The sequence below is a fragment of the Varanus komodoensis genome, unplaced genomic scaffold, assembly GCF_004798865.1.
Source record: "Varanus komodoensis strain SLA01 unplaced genomic scaffold, ASM479886v1 scaffold77, whole genome shotgun sequence".
Taxonomy (NCBI): Eukaryota; Metazoa; Chordata; class Lepidosauria; order Squamata; family Varanidae; genus Varanus; species Varanus komodoensis.
In genome coordinates, this window is record NW_025336442.1 from 1615158 (window position 1) to 1631668 (window position 16511).

The following is a 16511-nucleotide window of genomic DNA, read 5'->3' on the forward strand; positions in this document are numbered from 1 at the left end:
GCGGAGGGCTGAGTCAACGGAAGGCGATGGTAGCAGATAAGTTCTGGGGCCGGGCCCTGTGCATCACGAGGAGCCCGTGCCCCTCGGTGGCAGCCGTGACCCCACAAGAAGCCCAGGAAAGAGGCCCGAGCCGGTGCCCTGAGTCATGCGGCGAGCCTCCCCGACCGAGCCGCCCCCTCTCCGTCCTTTCCACGTTCGTTTCCTTTGCAAGCGAGTCCTCTCTTCCTCGCAAAGGAGGTTCAGCATGAGATTGGATTTTCCTTCACCAACATGACAGGCTCACTAATCACTAATCAGCCAGAGAGAGGGTTCTGCTTGGGTTGGCTGGGGTAAGGGGGGTATCCCAGGCCAGTTTCCACAGGGCTACGGACGCCCCCGGAACCAGGCGCTGGAAGGGCCCGAGGCTGCAGGGCTTCCCAAGGACGGGCTCCAGGGGGCCGGGCGGGCAGGCGGTCTGTCTTAGCTGCCTCGGGCTGCACTGGATGTTTTCCGCCCGTCTTCTGGGCCTGCTGCTCCAGTCGGGGCTGTGGTGCTGGTCTGAGCACCATGTGGGGCAGAGTTCTTCTGCCGAGCCCCTTGGAAGGAGAGCTCAGCTGGGGGCACGCCGAGTGCTGGCGCCTGCTTGCCTGGGCGAGCAGCTGTCCCGGCCTCGTGCCTGAGCGGCAAGCGAGTGGGGGCCTGGGGCGCCACAGCTGTCCTAGGGGGAGGCAGGAGACCCCTGAACCCCTGAGACGGGATCCAGGGCAGTGGCTTGCACCACTGCTTCTGGCCTCCCTCTAGACCAGAATGAATCTGTTTCAGTGGTTGCTGTGATGGCGGTTTTTGCTGTTGCAATAAAGAAGCCCAACCACTTCTCCCCACAGTCCCCACAAGAGAATCCCTGCATTTGTCTAAGAAATATTGTGGCCTCTGTTTCCCAGATTGCTCAGCCAGGCAGTCCCTTGAAATTGCAGGCCGTCATTTGTGTGTGAGGTCAGTGTATTAGGAAAACAAACACCGACGGTTTCCTAAGCAGGAAAGAGTTTTCATGGGGAATTTGCAGCGTGGCTTTGGCGGCTTTGGCTGTATGCTTTGAGACTGATATTGCAAAATACAGAACTTTTTATTCTCACCAAACAGGAGAAAATCCAGAAAAATGGGCAAATCTTGTACTTTCCTTGCATGAGCAAAAATGCTTTCTCACCTAGAAAGAATCTGTGGCTTAAAACATTTGCAGAAATGAATTGATTCAATGTCTTGCTGAGTTACCATTTAATGCGGACTTGGATCTTTTCTGCTGAAGGAAGTGCGAGGGCTCTGCGTAGCCGGGTGCCTGTCTTTGACATCACCGTTTTTTCCTCCCTTTGCCATACGAAGGAGAAAAGGAAGGCAGAAGTTGGCGGAATGTGCAGAGGCACCTGCCGCATCCGAGCTGCTGCCCTGAGCCCTCCAGACCCACGGTGGCCGTCTTCCTACATGCCTTCCCCCTCTCCGTGGGGAGGCGTCCTCAGAGGGCTCTGCTGCTTGCCTCCTGCCCTGTGTTTCTGGGTCGCCCTCGTCCCGGCTCTGGTGAGGGCCTTCCAGTCTTGTAGCCATGCCGGCAGCGAGGGCGATGGAGACCCTCCCTGGCCCAAGCCCCAGCTCTGCCCTGGTCTTGCTTTTCCAAGGCTGCAGCCGGGGCGCCGATCCTTCCGACAGTCCCCAGACAATGCTGGGGCCATCCGACTCGCCCTGCAAGATGAGGCGTGGCGTGGCGGTGCGTCCCTGTCCCTGCTCTCCCGTCTCTGAAAATTGATTTGAAGCCCATAAGCAGCAGGACGGAAACGCTCTGCTTGGCCATGCGCCATTAAACTATGTTTATTTAACCAATGAAATCTGCGCCCTCGCAATGCAATGATGGGGTAGCCAAATTCATGTCAAGGTAGCCATGGCTGCGGGTTCTAACAGCCGCTGGTTACCAGGACTGGCAATACTGTGACGGGTGGCTGGTGCCTTCCAGAGCCAAACGCCATTTCTGAGGAGCCTCGAGGGGCTGCAGTCCCCACAGCCAGGGAGCAAGGGCAGGGCTGCACCTTTCCATGGACCGGCCTTCGGGTTCTGAGGACCTCGGAAAAGTTCGTGCAGGATCCAACCAGGGGCAGCAGCCCCTCGAGCCCGTGGAATGGGAGGTGTGGATCGGGCGGATGAGAACAACATCTTTGACTTGACGCTGTGCTGTGGAATGGCTTTGCAACATGGCTGTACAGGCGCATCGATTCCCAGAAAGTTGGGTGTTCCAAGCCAGACACAAGTCAAAAATGCAACTTCTTAACCTCACTGTAGAAACATATTGCAATATATTGAAACCTCAGGAGCAAGAAAGGGCAGACACGGAAGACTGCTTTAAGACAAGGCCGAGAGCGGTGCCACCATCCACCCGAAGCCTGGCAAAACAGTCGTTTCCAACGGCCCTTCCAGCAGATCGGTAAAAAGGAAGGAGGATGCAGGGCGTTCGCCTGTTCCTAGAGAGCACCCTCGTCAGACAGGAGCTGGAAAAGGCTTCGCCGGCTGCTGTCAGCCAGGGGGTCACATCCTGTTCGGGCTAGAATGGGGAAGCTTTGCTCCTGCGCTGGGGCGCCCACGCGTGGCGAGTGGGTAGAGATGCAGCTCCGGTGCCTCCTGATTAGGTTTAAATCCGTAACCAGAGAGTTGAATTGGGGGAATGGACTTTCATGCCACAGCTGTTTAGCGATATCAGAAGTCCTCAAGGGATTCAGATGATTTTCGCTTTCTAGGCGTCTGGCCTGCAGATTCTTCAGCAAACTGTTTTTTCCCAAAGCATATGGATCCCATGGACTTGTGAACATTTTTTCTTTAACTTTCCAGAATTTTGAGCAAATTTTGTCACAGAAGAATATGGGGCATTAAAAGGGACTGACCAAAATGCATATTTTCTTTACCTCCAATGGGTAAAATGGGCTTCAGCACAAGTACATATTAGTGTAAATAAACTTTGATGCCAGTGCGCATTAATAATAATGCATAGGAAAACAAGTCTGCCTCCAGCAGAAGTGTAAATTTGAACGCATATGAAAACATCAGCCGAAGTGTGAATTACCATTAATCAGCATTACCAGTTCTGCATTCATGCCAGAAAGCCCAGAGGAAGTTCCTCAATTTGAAACGCTAGAATAAAAACAGTGCTGCATTTCCTCTCCGTGCCATGGTAATAATATGCACATATTCATCTGTTAGGGTCCAGTTCTTTGCAGAAAAAGTATTACAACGCCCAGCATGAGTCAACCAGGCGTGAAGCTTGCAGAAATAGCTCCTCGCCGCCCCCCCTCGCCCGCCATGTCCTTTAAGCTGGGAAGGGAGTGGGAATTAGCCAGTCTAAGCATGGGGAGGAGGGAGAGCGTATTTCCAGAACGGCACGCCTCCCACTTGCAAGCTCACGCATCCTTTTCTCCCCAGTCGGACCTTAAAAAGTCTTTCGAAGGTTTTCCGTGCATTGCAGGCTGCTGCCATCTAGTGGTACTTCATGGCCATGGCAGCCAAAGCCCTCCTTCCCGCGGAAGGCAAGCTCCCGGAGAGCGGGCGATGAGGCGGACAAAACGCCCTGCCTCCCAGGCAGGAAAAGTCCCGCAACTGCCAACATTTTTGGAGTGGTAGGACTGTTTTTCCTGTCTAAACACACACGCGGTTGCACCCTAAATTGGTAAGGCTTGTGTCAGGATCCTGTCGCCTCGGCACAGTCGGTGCCTCGCACGATGGAATTCTGCCCTCGGGCTGCAGAAGGGATTTCTTTACATGGAAAACTGGCAAGTGATGGAGAGAGATCAGCTCAGACTCTCTCTGACGAGCCAAGATTTTTAAATAAAGTTTTTATGCAGAGGGTTATTTATAAAGCTTGATGAGAAAATGTGAGTATCTGCAGCATAAAAAGCTAGCAAGGCAGGAACGGGCCCAGTTCAGCCCCTTGCCGCTGCTTTTCTGGCTGCAGGGTCCCACTTGCCACGCAGTGAGCGGCTCCCTCAAGGGCTCCCCTGGGCAGCCACAGAGTGCCAGGCCAGGGGCTGTCTGAACGTGTGTGGTTCCTGCCACGAGATGCCCACGCACTGGGATGGCCTGAGAAGGGGAGCTGAAGGAAAGATATTCAGTGTGCCTAGAATCACATGCTGCTTGGGAAGGGCATTTTGGTCAATTCTGGGAGAGCTGGGGTTGGCAGTCTCTTTTCAGAAAGCCAGAATTCTCTGGGGTACCTTCAAGACGGGATGCTCAACTCTGTCTGCATCTGGTCCGTGCAAGCCTCAGCGATATTCGGTGCTACATTTGTCCAGTTTCTGCAAATTGTGCCGTGTATGTTTTTAAAAAAAGCTGCAAACATTAGTAATAGTAATCATTCTACTGTACCTAACAGACAAAATCCTCTGAGAAGTTCATTAAAACAATTCTGTTCTAAATTTTCCCCACTATTCTTCTGAGGAATCCCATGTCCTCCCCACCCCGCTGGCCCAGTGGCCTTCTCCCCCCCACCCCCAAATTCGGCACATGTTCCACAGCACAGCGCTACAAATTACTGAGACGATTTAAACAATACATGTAGAAACTATATTTATTTTGTCAGCATAAGGCATTTCTTTCAAATCAATGGAACTACACACCACAGGCCACCATTAGCACCCCTTCATCACTGGAAGCCATTCTGAAACGGAGGGACCACCTTGACCTCAGCAGGTTCCACAACCCACTGGAATCGTGTCCTCCAGTGGCAAGGAAGGTGTGGCCGGCGGAGCAGGGCCTCTCCCGCCCGGCCCCGCTCTGTCTTGGAGGAGAGCGAGGGTGGTGGGGGAGCCATCCGTTCAGCCTGTCAGCCGGGGGCTTCCCAGTCTCTTCCGACACAGACCCCCGAGCGCCCTCGGGCAGGAGGGGCAGTGGCCGCAGGACCCACGAGCGGAGTGGCCTGGAAGAGGCCTCCACGGGGCGCAGAGGTGCGCGCCGGCCACCCAGGCCTGTCCAGGGTCCTGACGGAAGCTGCTTGCTCAGACGGTGCTTCGCCGTCCCCGAGCCAGGCCTGGCGCTGCTGCCGCGCTTGGCCCCTGTGAGCACTTCAGTTTTCCTGCCCTTGGTACCTTCAGCTGGGCTGGGAAGGACAGACTCACTCTCGTCTGGACCGGGGTTTCTTTTGTGTGCGTGCAGCTGGGCGTCTGGCCCACCCAGTTTCCATGTTCATGCAAACGGATCACTTTTTAAAAAATGATATTCATCTGAATGTGAATTCACCTTTCGATTTGTGTTCGTAGGAGGCACTTCCTCTCAATATGTACATTTAAAGCAGCAGGACCTGCTTCTGTTTAAAGCCCATCCTCTGAATTTAGGGAGATGTCAGAGATGAAGATTTGCTTGGTGCTGCCAAAGAGGGCTTGAGAAAATTTATGAGTCCTTCGACGTGGGCAAAGCGGACCAGCCTGCTGACTACATTCGCAGATGATACCAAAGTGGCGTCAGTGGCCACAACTGGGGAGCAGGTACTCCAGATACAAAAGGAAGTGGGTGGGAGACAACAGGATGGCGTTCAGTGCGGGTAAGTCTTGCCCTCGGAACACAGGAATACGCGTAGGTGTCACGGGCACAGGATGGGGGACAAGCGGCTGAAGAGCAGCACTTGTGGAAGGGATTTTGGGGTACTTGTTGACAACAGACTGAACACGAGCCAGCAGTGTGACTTGACGGTCAAGAGGGCAAACACCAACCTTGGTTGCATAGCCAGAAGCATGGCTTCCAGATCAAGGGAGGTGTTGATACCGCTCTACACAACTCTGGTGCGCCCTCAACTGGAGTACTGTGTCCAGTTCTGGGCTCCACATGGCAAGTGGGGCAGAGCAAGGCTGGAATCCGTCCAGTGCGGGATCACAAGCGTGGCAGCCAGGTTGGGGTGGATGCCAAATGAGACGAGACTGAGGGAGCTGGGGCTTTCCAGCTTGGAGAAGAGAGACTCCGAGGGGTCTTATAGTGACGCACAGGTGTGTGAAGGTAGAGGGTTGCGGTGTGGTTCCCCCTGCGGTGGAGGGCAGGACGCAGTCCAGTGGGGCAAAGCTCAAGGAACCGGGTTTCAGCTGGGATGGCAGGAAGTACCTCCTGATGGTTAGGACCCCTAGGAGATGGAATGGGCTTCCACGGGGGGGGGGGGTGGAGGCCCCATGGGTGAGCGTGTTCAAGGAACAATTGGACACCCACATGTTGGGGATTGGCTGAGCAAAGCCGGCAGTCAGACTAGATGGCCCAGGAGGCCCCTTCCGACTCCCTCTGCCTCTGTGTTTCTAAGTGAAGGATGCTTCTCACGCAGGATCTCAGAACTGGGAAGGCATCGACCCAAGCCCGCGCACCTCACCACGAGGGCAGCCCGGCATCTCCTCCGGCGCTTAGCCCAGGCCTGTCCCGCTGGAGGGGTTCCGCTTTCTGTCCTAATGAGCAGCCGGCCGGGGCGGCACAGCGACCCAGGCTCCAACGGCAGTTGCGCGCAGCCCCCGCCCGGCCCCCGAGGGCAGGCCACTGGTGGCCCAGGCCCAGAGCTGCGGCCACAGGTCTGCAGGGCTCCAGGCAGGAACATTTGCAAGACGATCTGGAGACACTGTCCGCACGGAACTTGGGACTTTCTGCCGGCAAAGCAGGGGCTCTGGCCATAGCAAGGTGGTGTGGGCCTGAGGTGCCCAGAGAACTGGGCTGGGGCCTCGGGCAGCCAGACTCGTCCCCTGGCCTGGGACTTGCCCCATCATCTTAGGAAATCCTTCTGAGTGCCTCGCCTGGCCACACACCTTTGTACAAACTGTTTCTACAGCAACGCAGGACATAAAAGTGGGGGATCTGTTGCTTACTCCCAGGTATGGTTCCACAAAGCAGAGGCGGCCTCACCATGACGCACAGCAGAGTTCAGGAAGCCCACCGCCCTCTCGGGGGGAGTGTCCCCCCCTTCTTTCAAGCACTGCAGCTGATCGGAACGAGATCGAACGCGCCTTGCTCTGGCCCAAGCGCTGCAGAGTCAACCCAGGCAGGCGAATCGCCGGACGACGGGGGGCGGGGGGTGGCAGCATTTCGGGGCACGACACCGGTCGCAGCCTTTCACACGTTGGCGGCTCTGCAGCTTCGGGGAGCCCCGGAGCGCAAGTGGTCCTGCGCACGGCCCACGGGTCCGGCCCCCCCGTGAAGGCCCAGCTTCCCAGGGGGCGTCCTCCTGCTCAGAGAACGGCGGGCGGGTGCTCTGCGGGACGCGGGGGCTTCTGCTGGACTGCGACAGAGACGGTTTCTTCTCGGAAGGACGCGGGCGGCTGCCTGTGGCGCTTCGGGGGCTGGGGGAGGAGGGCACGCTGCCGCTCGGAATCGCTGCGGTCCCGCTGGCCCGGCGGTGGGGGGGACACGGGGAGGGCTGGGGATCCGGGCGGGCGGGCGGGCACGGGGAGGCGCTGCTCCGCCACGGCCGCCATCAGTTCACGGTGGGCACCTGGCTCTGATGCAGGCTGAACTCTTTGGCTTTGAGGCGCAGGCTGGCGATGCTGTTGGCCATGTTGACGCCTTGGGTGGGCGCGGAGGGGCCGCTGGAGCTGTACGAAGGCAGGGAGCTGCTGCTGCAGGGCAGGGTCCGGAGGGGCGGGGGGCAAAGGGGCGGCACGTGAGCGCTGGCAGTGGCGGGGGCTCCTCGCGAGGGCCGAAGGGCAGCCGGTCCGGCAACGTGTTGCCACGACAGCTGCCACGGAGGCCCCGAGAGGACGCCCCCCCACCCCCACCCCCCCCTGCTCCCCAGCAGCTGCTGAGCGCAGGCTCGTATCTGACTGGTGCTGCTGTTGGCCTCCCCTCCCCATACCAGCCAATACCGCAAAACCTCTGGTTATTAACAACAATTTTGCACCAGCAGTTCCCTGAAATAGCCTACCATTTCATCAAAAAAATATTAAAAAGCTAAAAACGCAGCCAAGAAAAGCTACCACTTTGGATCATGGCAGCTGGAGTCCCCATCCTGGGTGGTCAGCAGGTTGGGCAGGTGCTCTTTCACCACTGATACTTTGGACGCTGCTACCGCCGTGTTGTCCTCATCACCACACACATGCAGCCAGGTGTGCTGTCGGGAGCAGGATGGGAGGGGGAGGGTGGCCCCGGCCTGGGCTTACCTGTACGGGGAGGTGGAGGACCAGGAGAGATAATCGGGACTCAGGGCGGTGGGCCGGGGAGCCACGGGCTGCTCGATGGCCGCGTCTTGGCTGTAGGATTTGAGGAGTGAGGCTGACCTGCTGGCCAGCATGGCCCTCTCGTTGCGGCGGAATTTGGCTCTCCGGTTCTGGAACCACACCTGGGCAGGGCGAGCGGGGACGTCACTGCAGGTGGGGGTAAGCAGACACCTCCACTGGGCCAGCCCCGGGCTGCCCCGGCCCCCACCCCCCTCTTCCCCGTTGCCACCTACCTGCTTACTCACCTGCCTCTCCCGGGGGCGGGCATGTGCCCCCGTGTTCCTACTCTTCTAGGGGCTGGTGGGCTGAGCTGAGGAGGAAGGCTTCTGTGGGATTAGCAAGCTCCAAGAAGGCTTGGAGGGGCCGCTTGCTAATCCCACAGAAGCAGGAGGGACGCCCGGCTCGGGGCTGGCTGCACCGAGTGCCACCGTGATCGGGCCCCTCCGGAGGGCCTGCCCCCCCCCCACAGGGGCCCAGGAACAAGGGCCCCCTGAGCGGCGAGCCACTCTTTGGGGCCAGCCGCTCACTTCCCGGCGGGTGTTTCAGCCTTGCAGATGGACGGGGGGGGGGGGGGGAAACTGCATGGAAGCTGGGAATTAGCACAACAAAGGGTGCGGAGGGAAGGGGACGTGGCCAGGGGCGGGGGGGAGGCCTTGCGGAGAGGGCGGGGGGCCGTTTTGGCCGGGACCCGCGGTGCCGCCCCTGCGGCAGAGCAGCCCCTGGCCCTGCGGTTCGGCGCCTCGGTCCCCCACTGACCTGGACTCTGGCTTCGCTGAGGCTCACCCTCCGCGCGAGCTCCTCCCGCACGAAGGCATCGGGGTAGTGAGTCCGCTCAAAGACGCGTTCCAGTGCCTGCAGCTGGCTGCTGTTGAAGGTGGTGCGGTTCCTCCGCTGCTTCTTCTTCCGCTTGGCAGCGCTGCGGGCCGGACTCAGGCCCTCGCCTGCTGGGGAGAAGGACGCCAATCAACCGGAGGACAGGGATCCGTTGGGAACAGCAGAGACACAGAAACACAGAAGCAGAGCGAGTCAGAAGGGGCCTCCCGGGCCATCTAGTCTGACCTCCGGCACCAGCCGGCTCCGCTCACGACGTGCCCACCATGTGCACGTCCAGCCTGTCCTTGAACACCCGCACCGGTGGGGCCTCAGCCACCTCTCGTGGGAGCCCATTCCCACCCTTGGGGGCCTGACTGTCAGGAAGCGCTTCCTGGCATCCAAAGGGAACCTCACGGGGAAGCCCACTGGGATGCCTGGGGCTGCGGCCTGCGGCTGGGGCATCGCCTCGCAGGCCTGGGGCATCGCTGCAGCGGAGGACGTCCTGCCCGCATGCGCCCCACCTCGCTGGAAGCGCCTGCACGCCAGGCAAGGGCATCCCGGCAGGGTGCCGAGCCCCCTCTGGCCTGTGCCCGACATCCACTTCGGAGCAGCCCTCGGGGCCGCTTCCCACGGTGGGTGGGGCCACGGGCAAAGGGGGCCCGGCCAAAGCACCAGCCCATCTTGGCGTAAAGCCGCTATTGCCTGTAAGTCAGAGCAAAGGCATTTTGGCCTCACTGAACTGGAAGAGCTGCACAAACGCACGAACACCGCCAAGAGGAAAGGAGCAGACCGACCGGGGTGGACGGGATCCTCGCGGAGGTGCTGTGGCTCAACACCCGTCACAAAGACCACTGCCCGCCTGTGGGGCTGGGGTGGCATAACGGTCCCATTTTGGCGCACCGTGTCACTGGAAACTTAGAATGGAACAATTCCCCCACCCCTCAAAAAGCTTCCCAGCATGTGTGTGTTTTAGTTTAAATTCTCTGCTGAAATCCTATACAGCGATTTTTCTGCTTACGCAAACATCTGGCTTCCATTTGTTCCCTAATGGCGGGTGGGGGGGGAGGTTATTTTGGAATGGTTTTGAAATTTGGAATAGTTCTTTGACGGCCCTTTGATTTGCAGCAGTGCCTTGCCCTGGGTTCCTCTGCTGTGTGTCAAACTTGAGCAGCTATGATGGGGCAGCCCCCGCCCCCCCCAAACCAAGGGCGCCCTTGCCTGCCTGGGGAAGCGCCCCACTATGGCCCTCGCTGCACTGGCCAGAGGGTGTGAGAGGAAGGCACGGGGCCCCCAGATGGAATCCGACGAGGGGTTGCCCGCCTTGCTTTGAAAGACTCTTGGGGGTCCGTGTTTTCAGACGTGTGTTTGCGCGAGAGGTTGGCCATGAGCCTTCGTCCCCTTCAAGGTGTCCTTGCTGGTTGTCCAGGCCACGTTCGGCTCAAGGTCCATAACTGGGTTCAGAGAGCACAAAAGCGCCCAGGGGTCATGCGTGGGTTGTGGCTGAACCGTAGGTCTTTGCTTGAACTGTGGCTAGTTGCGGTGAGTGAACCCAGTCAGGCTATAAACGATGGCGGACAACTCCCAGTTCTTGGCCCAACAACACTGCACAGGCTCCCTGCATGAGGTCCTTGCAGTTCATCAGACTGTGAGTTGTCGTTGAAATGTGAGTTGTGGAATGAACCCATCCCTGATAATAAGCCATGGTTGGTTAACCACAAACAACCCAAGAACCAGGCAGGGACCCTCTTACAGTGAACAAGCCATCGTTTCTCAACATGGCTGGGTTCATACCACATGATAACCCAGAGTTCAACAACACACTCTCAGTATTCAAGTTCAAGTTATGCCATGGTGTTGTCTGAACCCAGCCGCTCACCCAGAAGGAGGCAGCACAGGTGAGGCCCTGGAATTGTCTTTGAATTAAATTTACTGACATTTTGGGAGAGTTCTGACATCTGGGACAGTTCTCTCGCTGCTAGATGTAGCTGTGCCGCATCCCTGCAGTATTGCAGGGGAGGCGGGGCTCGCAGGATTCCTTGCAGGGCGGCTGCCTTGCTTCGCCACCCCTCTCAGACTCTCTTGGGGACTGCAGTCCTCACAGTAGCCTGGGGGGGGGGACTTTCCCAGCGCCCGTGAGCCCCTCCCAGTGCTGTGCCGAACGCCCCCAGCTTTGCTTCCATGCACAGGAGGCGGTTGCTTTGCTGCCTCTTTCGTGGGGATGCCGGGAACGCCGAGGACATTTCTCGAGGGGCAGGACGGTGCTGCATGGGAGTTGGGGCTGAGCAGGGGGCTTTTTCCACAAGGCTCCCCACCCCAGTTCTGGCCTTACAAGCTCTCCAGTTTTGGAGAGCCGCAGAACAACGGGGTCTGCCCCCTGGGCCCGTGATGCTCCTTGCAGAAAGCTGAGGGAGGCCATCGGGGTGTTGCCACCCAAAGCTCTTTTCATGAGACGGGGGAAAAAGCGGCTCCTTGCGTGGGGGTCAGCGCTTGCCACAGCACCCCAGGGTAGGGCGCTCTTGGTCCAGTTCTTGCCTGGGGAAGCTGCAAGGGCGGGGGGGGGGGGGCCGAGAAAAAACGCTTGTCCACCTCTTTATATTAAGTCAAGTCCTGAAAACTTCCTTCAAGTTCCTCATACTTCCTGCAAGTTTCACTGCCACTCCCGCCACAAGGAAATCAACTGAGTTGATCAAGAAATCAACTGAGAATCCAGCCCAGAGAGAATTCCTCTCCTGCAGTGACGCGAAGCAGTGTGAGCTACAGGGCCAGTTGGGACCCATTCAAATCACACAAGATCCATGCACAAAGCGCCAGGACGGGGGACGCGGTCTGGATCCGGACAGCACCTGCAAAATGGAATTGGTGAGGGGAGCACGGCTGACTTGAGCCACGGATGCCCGCGGGAAGAGGGTCCTCACCGCCCCCTCCCAGGCTCTGCTGCCTTCCCACTCGAGCGCCTTCCTGCCCCCCCCCCCATCTCCACGGGGCGAATTAGACTCGGCGTGTTGGGCACACAGGAGGGAAAGCGCTTGAAGCTGGGCTTTGCAGCGGAATGAACGGCTCTCCCAAGAATACGCTCGGCGAAGTAACGAACAGGGTGGCGCCACCTCGTCCTCCCGTTCGCTCTCCTCTGCACCCGTCGCCACACTTCCTACAGCATACGTTGGAATATGGAGAGGAATTTCCCTGGAAAATGCCCCCCCCCCCCAGGGGTTCCCCCTTCCCCCCTTTCTTTGGCTAGGCACACCTGGCGGGCAGAAAAGCATTCCCCCCCCCCCCCGCCCCCCCCCCGCCACGAAGGAGACCTGGCCTTTTGTCTCCAGGACGCAGAGGCAGAATGTTGCGATGATCCTTTATTGTCTGGCCTTATCCGTCACTTGGGGGGGGGGTGTCTTTGGGTGCAAGCAGTTAATGAAAAGAGCATAGAAATGGCCCCATCCGGTGGGTCGCCCATGACCCTCTGAGCACGGAGGATTTGGGGCCTCCTCTGGAGGATGGGGGGAGTGCGGAGGCAAAGCGCCCCCCCCCCCCGCTTCTCGCACCCTGCCACGCCGCCTCGCGCCTGCTCTGGAGGAGCACGGGGGAGGCCTCCCCCCTCCCTCCCCCAGGCCCCAGGACGCCCCCCACCCCCGGGGCAGGCTCCGAGCTCGGCCGACCTCCGGTGACTTTGCAGAGCACCGGCTGAGAGGGCGGGAGGGGCACTGCGCATTCGGCCCCCGTCCCACCTTCGGGCACTGGGAATTAGCCGAGGGGGCGCCTGGCGGCCCGGGGGGCAGCGCTCCCGCAGACCCCGCTGCCAGCGCCGCCCGCTCTGCTCGCCTGGTCTCCACCTTGGGGTCCCTCCGCTCCCTTTACTTTTTTCTTGCTCTCGCCTCTCCTCCCAATTTCTCCTACTTGGCATAATTGAAGGAACTGGAATAGCCTGGAGGACATTAGCTGTAAATTCTTCCGAAGAAAAATAAATGCAGCTCCATTCGAATTTCTTTTCTCTCAAAAAGTCCAAAGACTTGCTCTGTTTTGGTTTAAAATAACAATTACGGTAACCGTGACTTCGGGGCAGCCGGCCTCTCTAAGCAAATAAATAGGTTTTATTAATTAACGCGAGTCCGTTGCCAATGGTCCCCCATTTGATCTCAGTGGTCAGAATTAGCAAACACAAACAGGCGCCGCTCGGGGCCCTGAATGCGGATCTGGCAAATTTGCACTCGGCCGCAGGCGCAGGGAGGCCTCGGGACGCCCCTGCGCGGAAAGCCGCTCGCTCGCTCGCTCGCTCGCTCCCTGCCGCTTCGCGCTCGATGCCGCTGAACCTCCTCGACGGCCCGAGCACGGCGCTGAAATACGCGGGGCGCAAAGCGGGGGGCCCCCTCGGCTGCGCCACTTCTGCGCGCGGCTGCCGGTCAGCACCGTTCCACCGCACAGAGGACCCCCAGATTCCTCTTAGACAGTGGCTCTGAACCGGGTGTTCATCGGATCAAAGCCTTTTTTGGCTCGATCCTTTCTGCACAAAACTCCACGTGTTTTTTCAAGCGCATTTCCATGCATTTTTCCATATGCCTTTCCCCCAGGGCACATCCTCGAAATGTGCGCGTTTATAAAAGACTTGCTCCCAGCGGGGATGAAAAGTACCAGGACTGATTTCGGGTTTGGATCCATCCGGCTGCTTGCCTTCTTGGTGTCGCCCTGCGGGCGAGCGGCTATGCAGACTAGCTGCGGTTCAGCATTTACCTCATGCCATGGCCCTCAGTGAGGGAATTTTTAAAATAGCTTTTCTGTTGCTGATTCAGCACTTCTGTCTGTTTGGTGCTGTCCTAGCCCATGCCTCTGAACACTGCGATTTTTTGAAAATGCACTGCAAATTACAGGAAGTCCTTCAAAAAGTCAGAATGCTTGCCGGAGCCTGGCGTGTTCACAGTCAAGACCCGAACCCTTTGTCCTGCTGTCCTTTGCAATGATCTTTCTACAGTAGCATCTGTAGGTGTCGTCATATAACATTATCTGCTATTAGTATTAAAATTGATAGACTGCTCTTTTCTTCCAAGAAGTCGAAAGCAGTGTGTCTGATCTGCCTCCCCTTTTTATTCTCACTGTGCCCCTTCACGGTAAGCTCACCTGTGCCTCTTCCTCCTCTCTCTCGTCTCACAACAGCGCTATGACATACACCTAGGCCGAGCATCAGCAGCTGGACAAGGCAGCTTACACGACCCGTCTCCATTTCACTCCATCCTCACAACAGCCTGGCAAGGTAGGCCAGGCTGAGAGTCATTGACTGGCCCAAAGTCACTCGTTGAGTTTCAAGGCCAAGAGGGGACTAGAACCCGGATCTCCAAGTACCAGCCCAACACTCTAACCACTATGTGCGCTGGTCCTCACAAATGAAGCCCCTGCTGGAATAATCTCCAGTTCTGAATGATGATTTTGTATGCTTGGAAATCTCTCTCACATAAGCAATGTGTACATCCTTTGATTCCTTGAAGGAAAAGGGTAACGCACATCATACTTTGAAATGCTGTCCCAGAGAGAGGGTGAGGCAGGCAGAACTCAGGTGCCCTGATGCACGGGGAGGCAGAGCCCTTGCGCTGGCCTGTGACAGCTGCGTGGGAGAAGGAATTTCCGCAAGATCCTTGCCCGGTCCCAGGTACCAACGGTTCAGGAATCCTGTCCTGGCCACGCCACTCAAGGGGAGAGCTGGTAACTGGCTCCGGGATGTGGCGTTTGAAATCCGAAGTGTTTTCTCTCCCACATGTGGAAGGAGTTGCAGTCTGGGCTCAATTCTTCTCAAATAGGAAACACGATGGAAACCTTGCCCAGCTGGCCACCCGTTCTGGCCCAATCCAGTAGGTGTATCTATTTTGTTTTCCTTGCCAGTCAAAAATGAATCACCAGTGAATCTAATTTGGCACCAGAAATATGGCTAAACACAGATGATCTAGAAGTGGTTAAACATGGTTAATCTGATCCAGGACCAGAAATCTGGTTAAATACGAAGAGATACTAGGCAAGCTGAGCGCACCATGTCCGGGTGGATTTCTGCATTTCGCTGCATCCCCCATTTGCCTTGCAAGTTCTTCCTTCCTTCATTCCAGCTACAGATTATTTCCCAAACTTGTGGAAATTTTTATCCAGACCAGAATGAAATGAATTCTCACCCTCCTCAGATGGAAAATGTGATGATGTGAGAACACCAGAAGCGAGGTGGGAAGGCAAGCTCAGAGGAGCAGGAGGTTGGAAGGGGCTCTTTGGGGCGCAGTCCAGTTGGCCCACAGCGGAGAGATGCCACACTCTGAAGCTGGAGGCCCGTGGGCAACGGGCAGTGAGCACGAGGCCAGGGGCCATGAGGCCAGCCCCCTGCGGCCTGCACCGTCGCTGGATGGCTCTGCTCGGCGGCCTGGTTAAAGTGCCAAAGGGGCTGCAGGAAGGAGGCCGGCATGGCGATGGTGGACTGGCACCTTCGTTCTCCTCGTGGGGAGGCAGTGGGTCACCGGCTCGGATGGCGGTGTCTGCAAACCAGGATCAACAATCCCATGGCCCCTAGACAAGGCTGTGGGGCCCAAAGGACAGCAGCTGGACACATGCAGGTGCTCTTGGGTCTAGAGCATCCAAATTGATTTGGACGCAGGAGGCAACTGGGTTTGACATGGGCTGGGCACTGATCTGCTCCCATCACTCCCAACACGCAAACCTGGGATTAATTGCGACCTGCCAGCGCATGCGCAGCGCAATCGATGCAGTCTCTTACGGATGCTTGGGTGAGACTTAAAATGAGAAAGAGAAGCCAAGCTTGTTCGTGTGGCTGACAGAGGGAGGCAGGGAGCCCCAAGATGGCGAGCAAATGAGCTGCATGAGCTGAGCCATCGCTTCTACTGGGGGGAAATGCAGCACACCAAAAATTTCTCCTGCATCTTTTCCCACCATCCTTATCAACTTCTTCAGCAAACTTAGTGGGAATGGCTGAAAGGGGTGTGGGATAATTTTGGGGTGAATTCAGTGGCAAAGAGATTGGATTTGGGATTCTTGTGTGGACCTTACTTAGGATGTGGCCAAGCAGTGCATGTGAATGTCCATTTTACATTGCGCAGTCCTCTGGCTGGCCGCTCGGAACCCCCTGGCACCCCACGTCTCGATCAGAGGAGGGGCACGACGTTAGAACGTCTCCCGCGGAGCTTTTTTAGATGCCGAAGGGCAGGCAGCCTGCCGAACAGCGTGCACTGGAACGAAAACACACGCACGACACACTCAGCCACCATCTGGTGATTAAGTGAGCTCAGAGCAATCACAAAATTGCATTATAAAATGCCCCAGTAAAGAACCACAAAAGGGAAGCCCCTTCCGTGCATTCAGGAAGTCAGAGGGCAGGTCTGGGCACAACTCGGGCTCCCCGTCTTCCCCGGACAGCTGGACGCAGTGGGGCCCCCACCCCCACATCATGGCTGCCGTGGGGCAGATGCAAACTGGGGACGTGGCTGCCAGTGCCACTTGCGGTGTCTGCAAGCGCTCGCTGAAGAGCAGGCGCCGCGGGCCAGTCCC

At 57.7% G+C, this 16511-nt stretch overlaps 1 protein-coding gene across 1 annotated transcript in view; it reads right to left on the reverse strand.

The window, feature by feature from the left end:
- Nucleotides 1–7438: 7438 nt before the first annotated feature.
- PRRX2 (paired related homeobox 2) overlaps nt 7439–16511 on the reverse strand; it is a 39144-nt gene continuing 30071 nt past the window's right edge. The window contains exons 2-4 of the mRNA XM_044453180.1: nt 8934–9118; nt 8121–8299; nt 7439–7574 (exon numbers count right to left, since the gene is read on the reverse strand). Coding sequence (XP_044309115.1) covers nt 7439–7574; nt 8121–8299; nt 8934–9118 — 500 coding nt within the window. The remainder of the gene's footprint in view (nt 7575–8120; nt 8300–8933; nt 9119–16511) is intronic.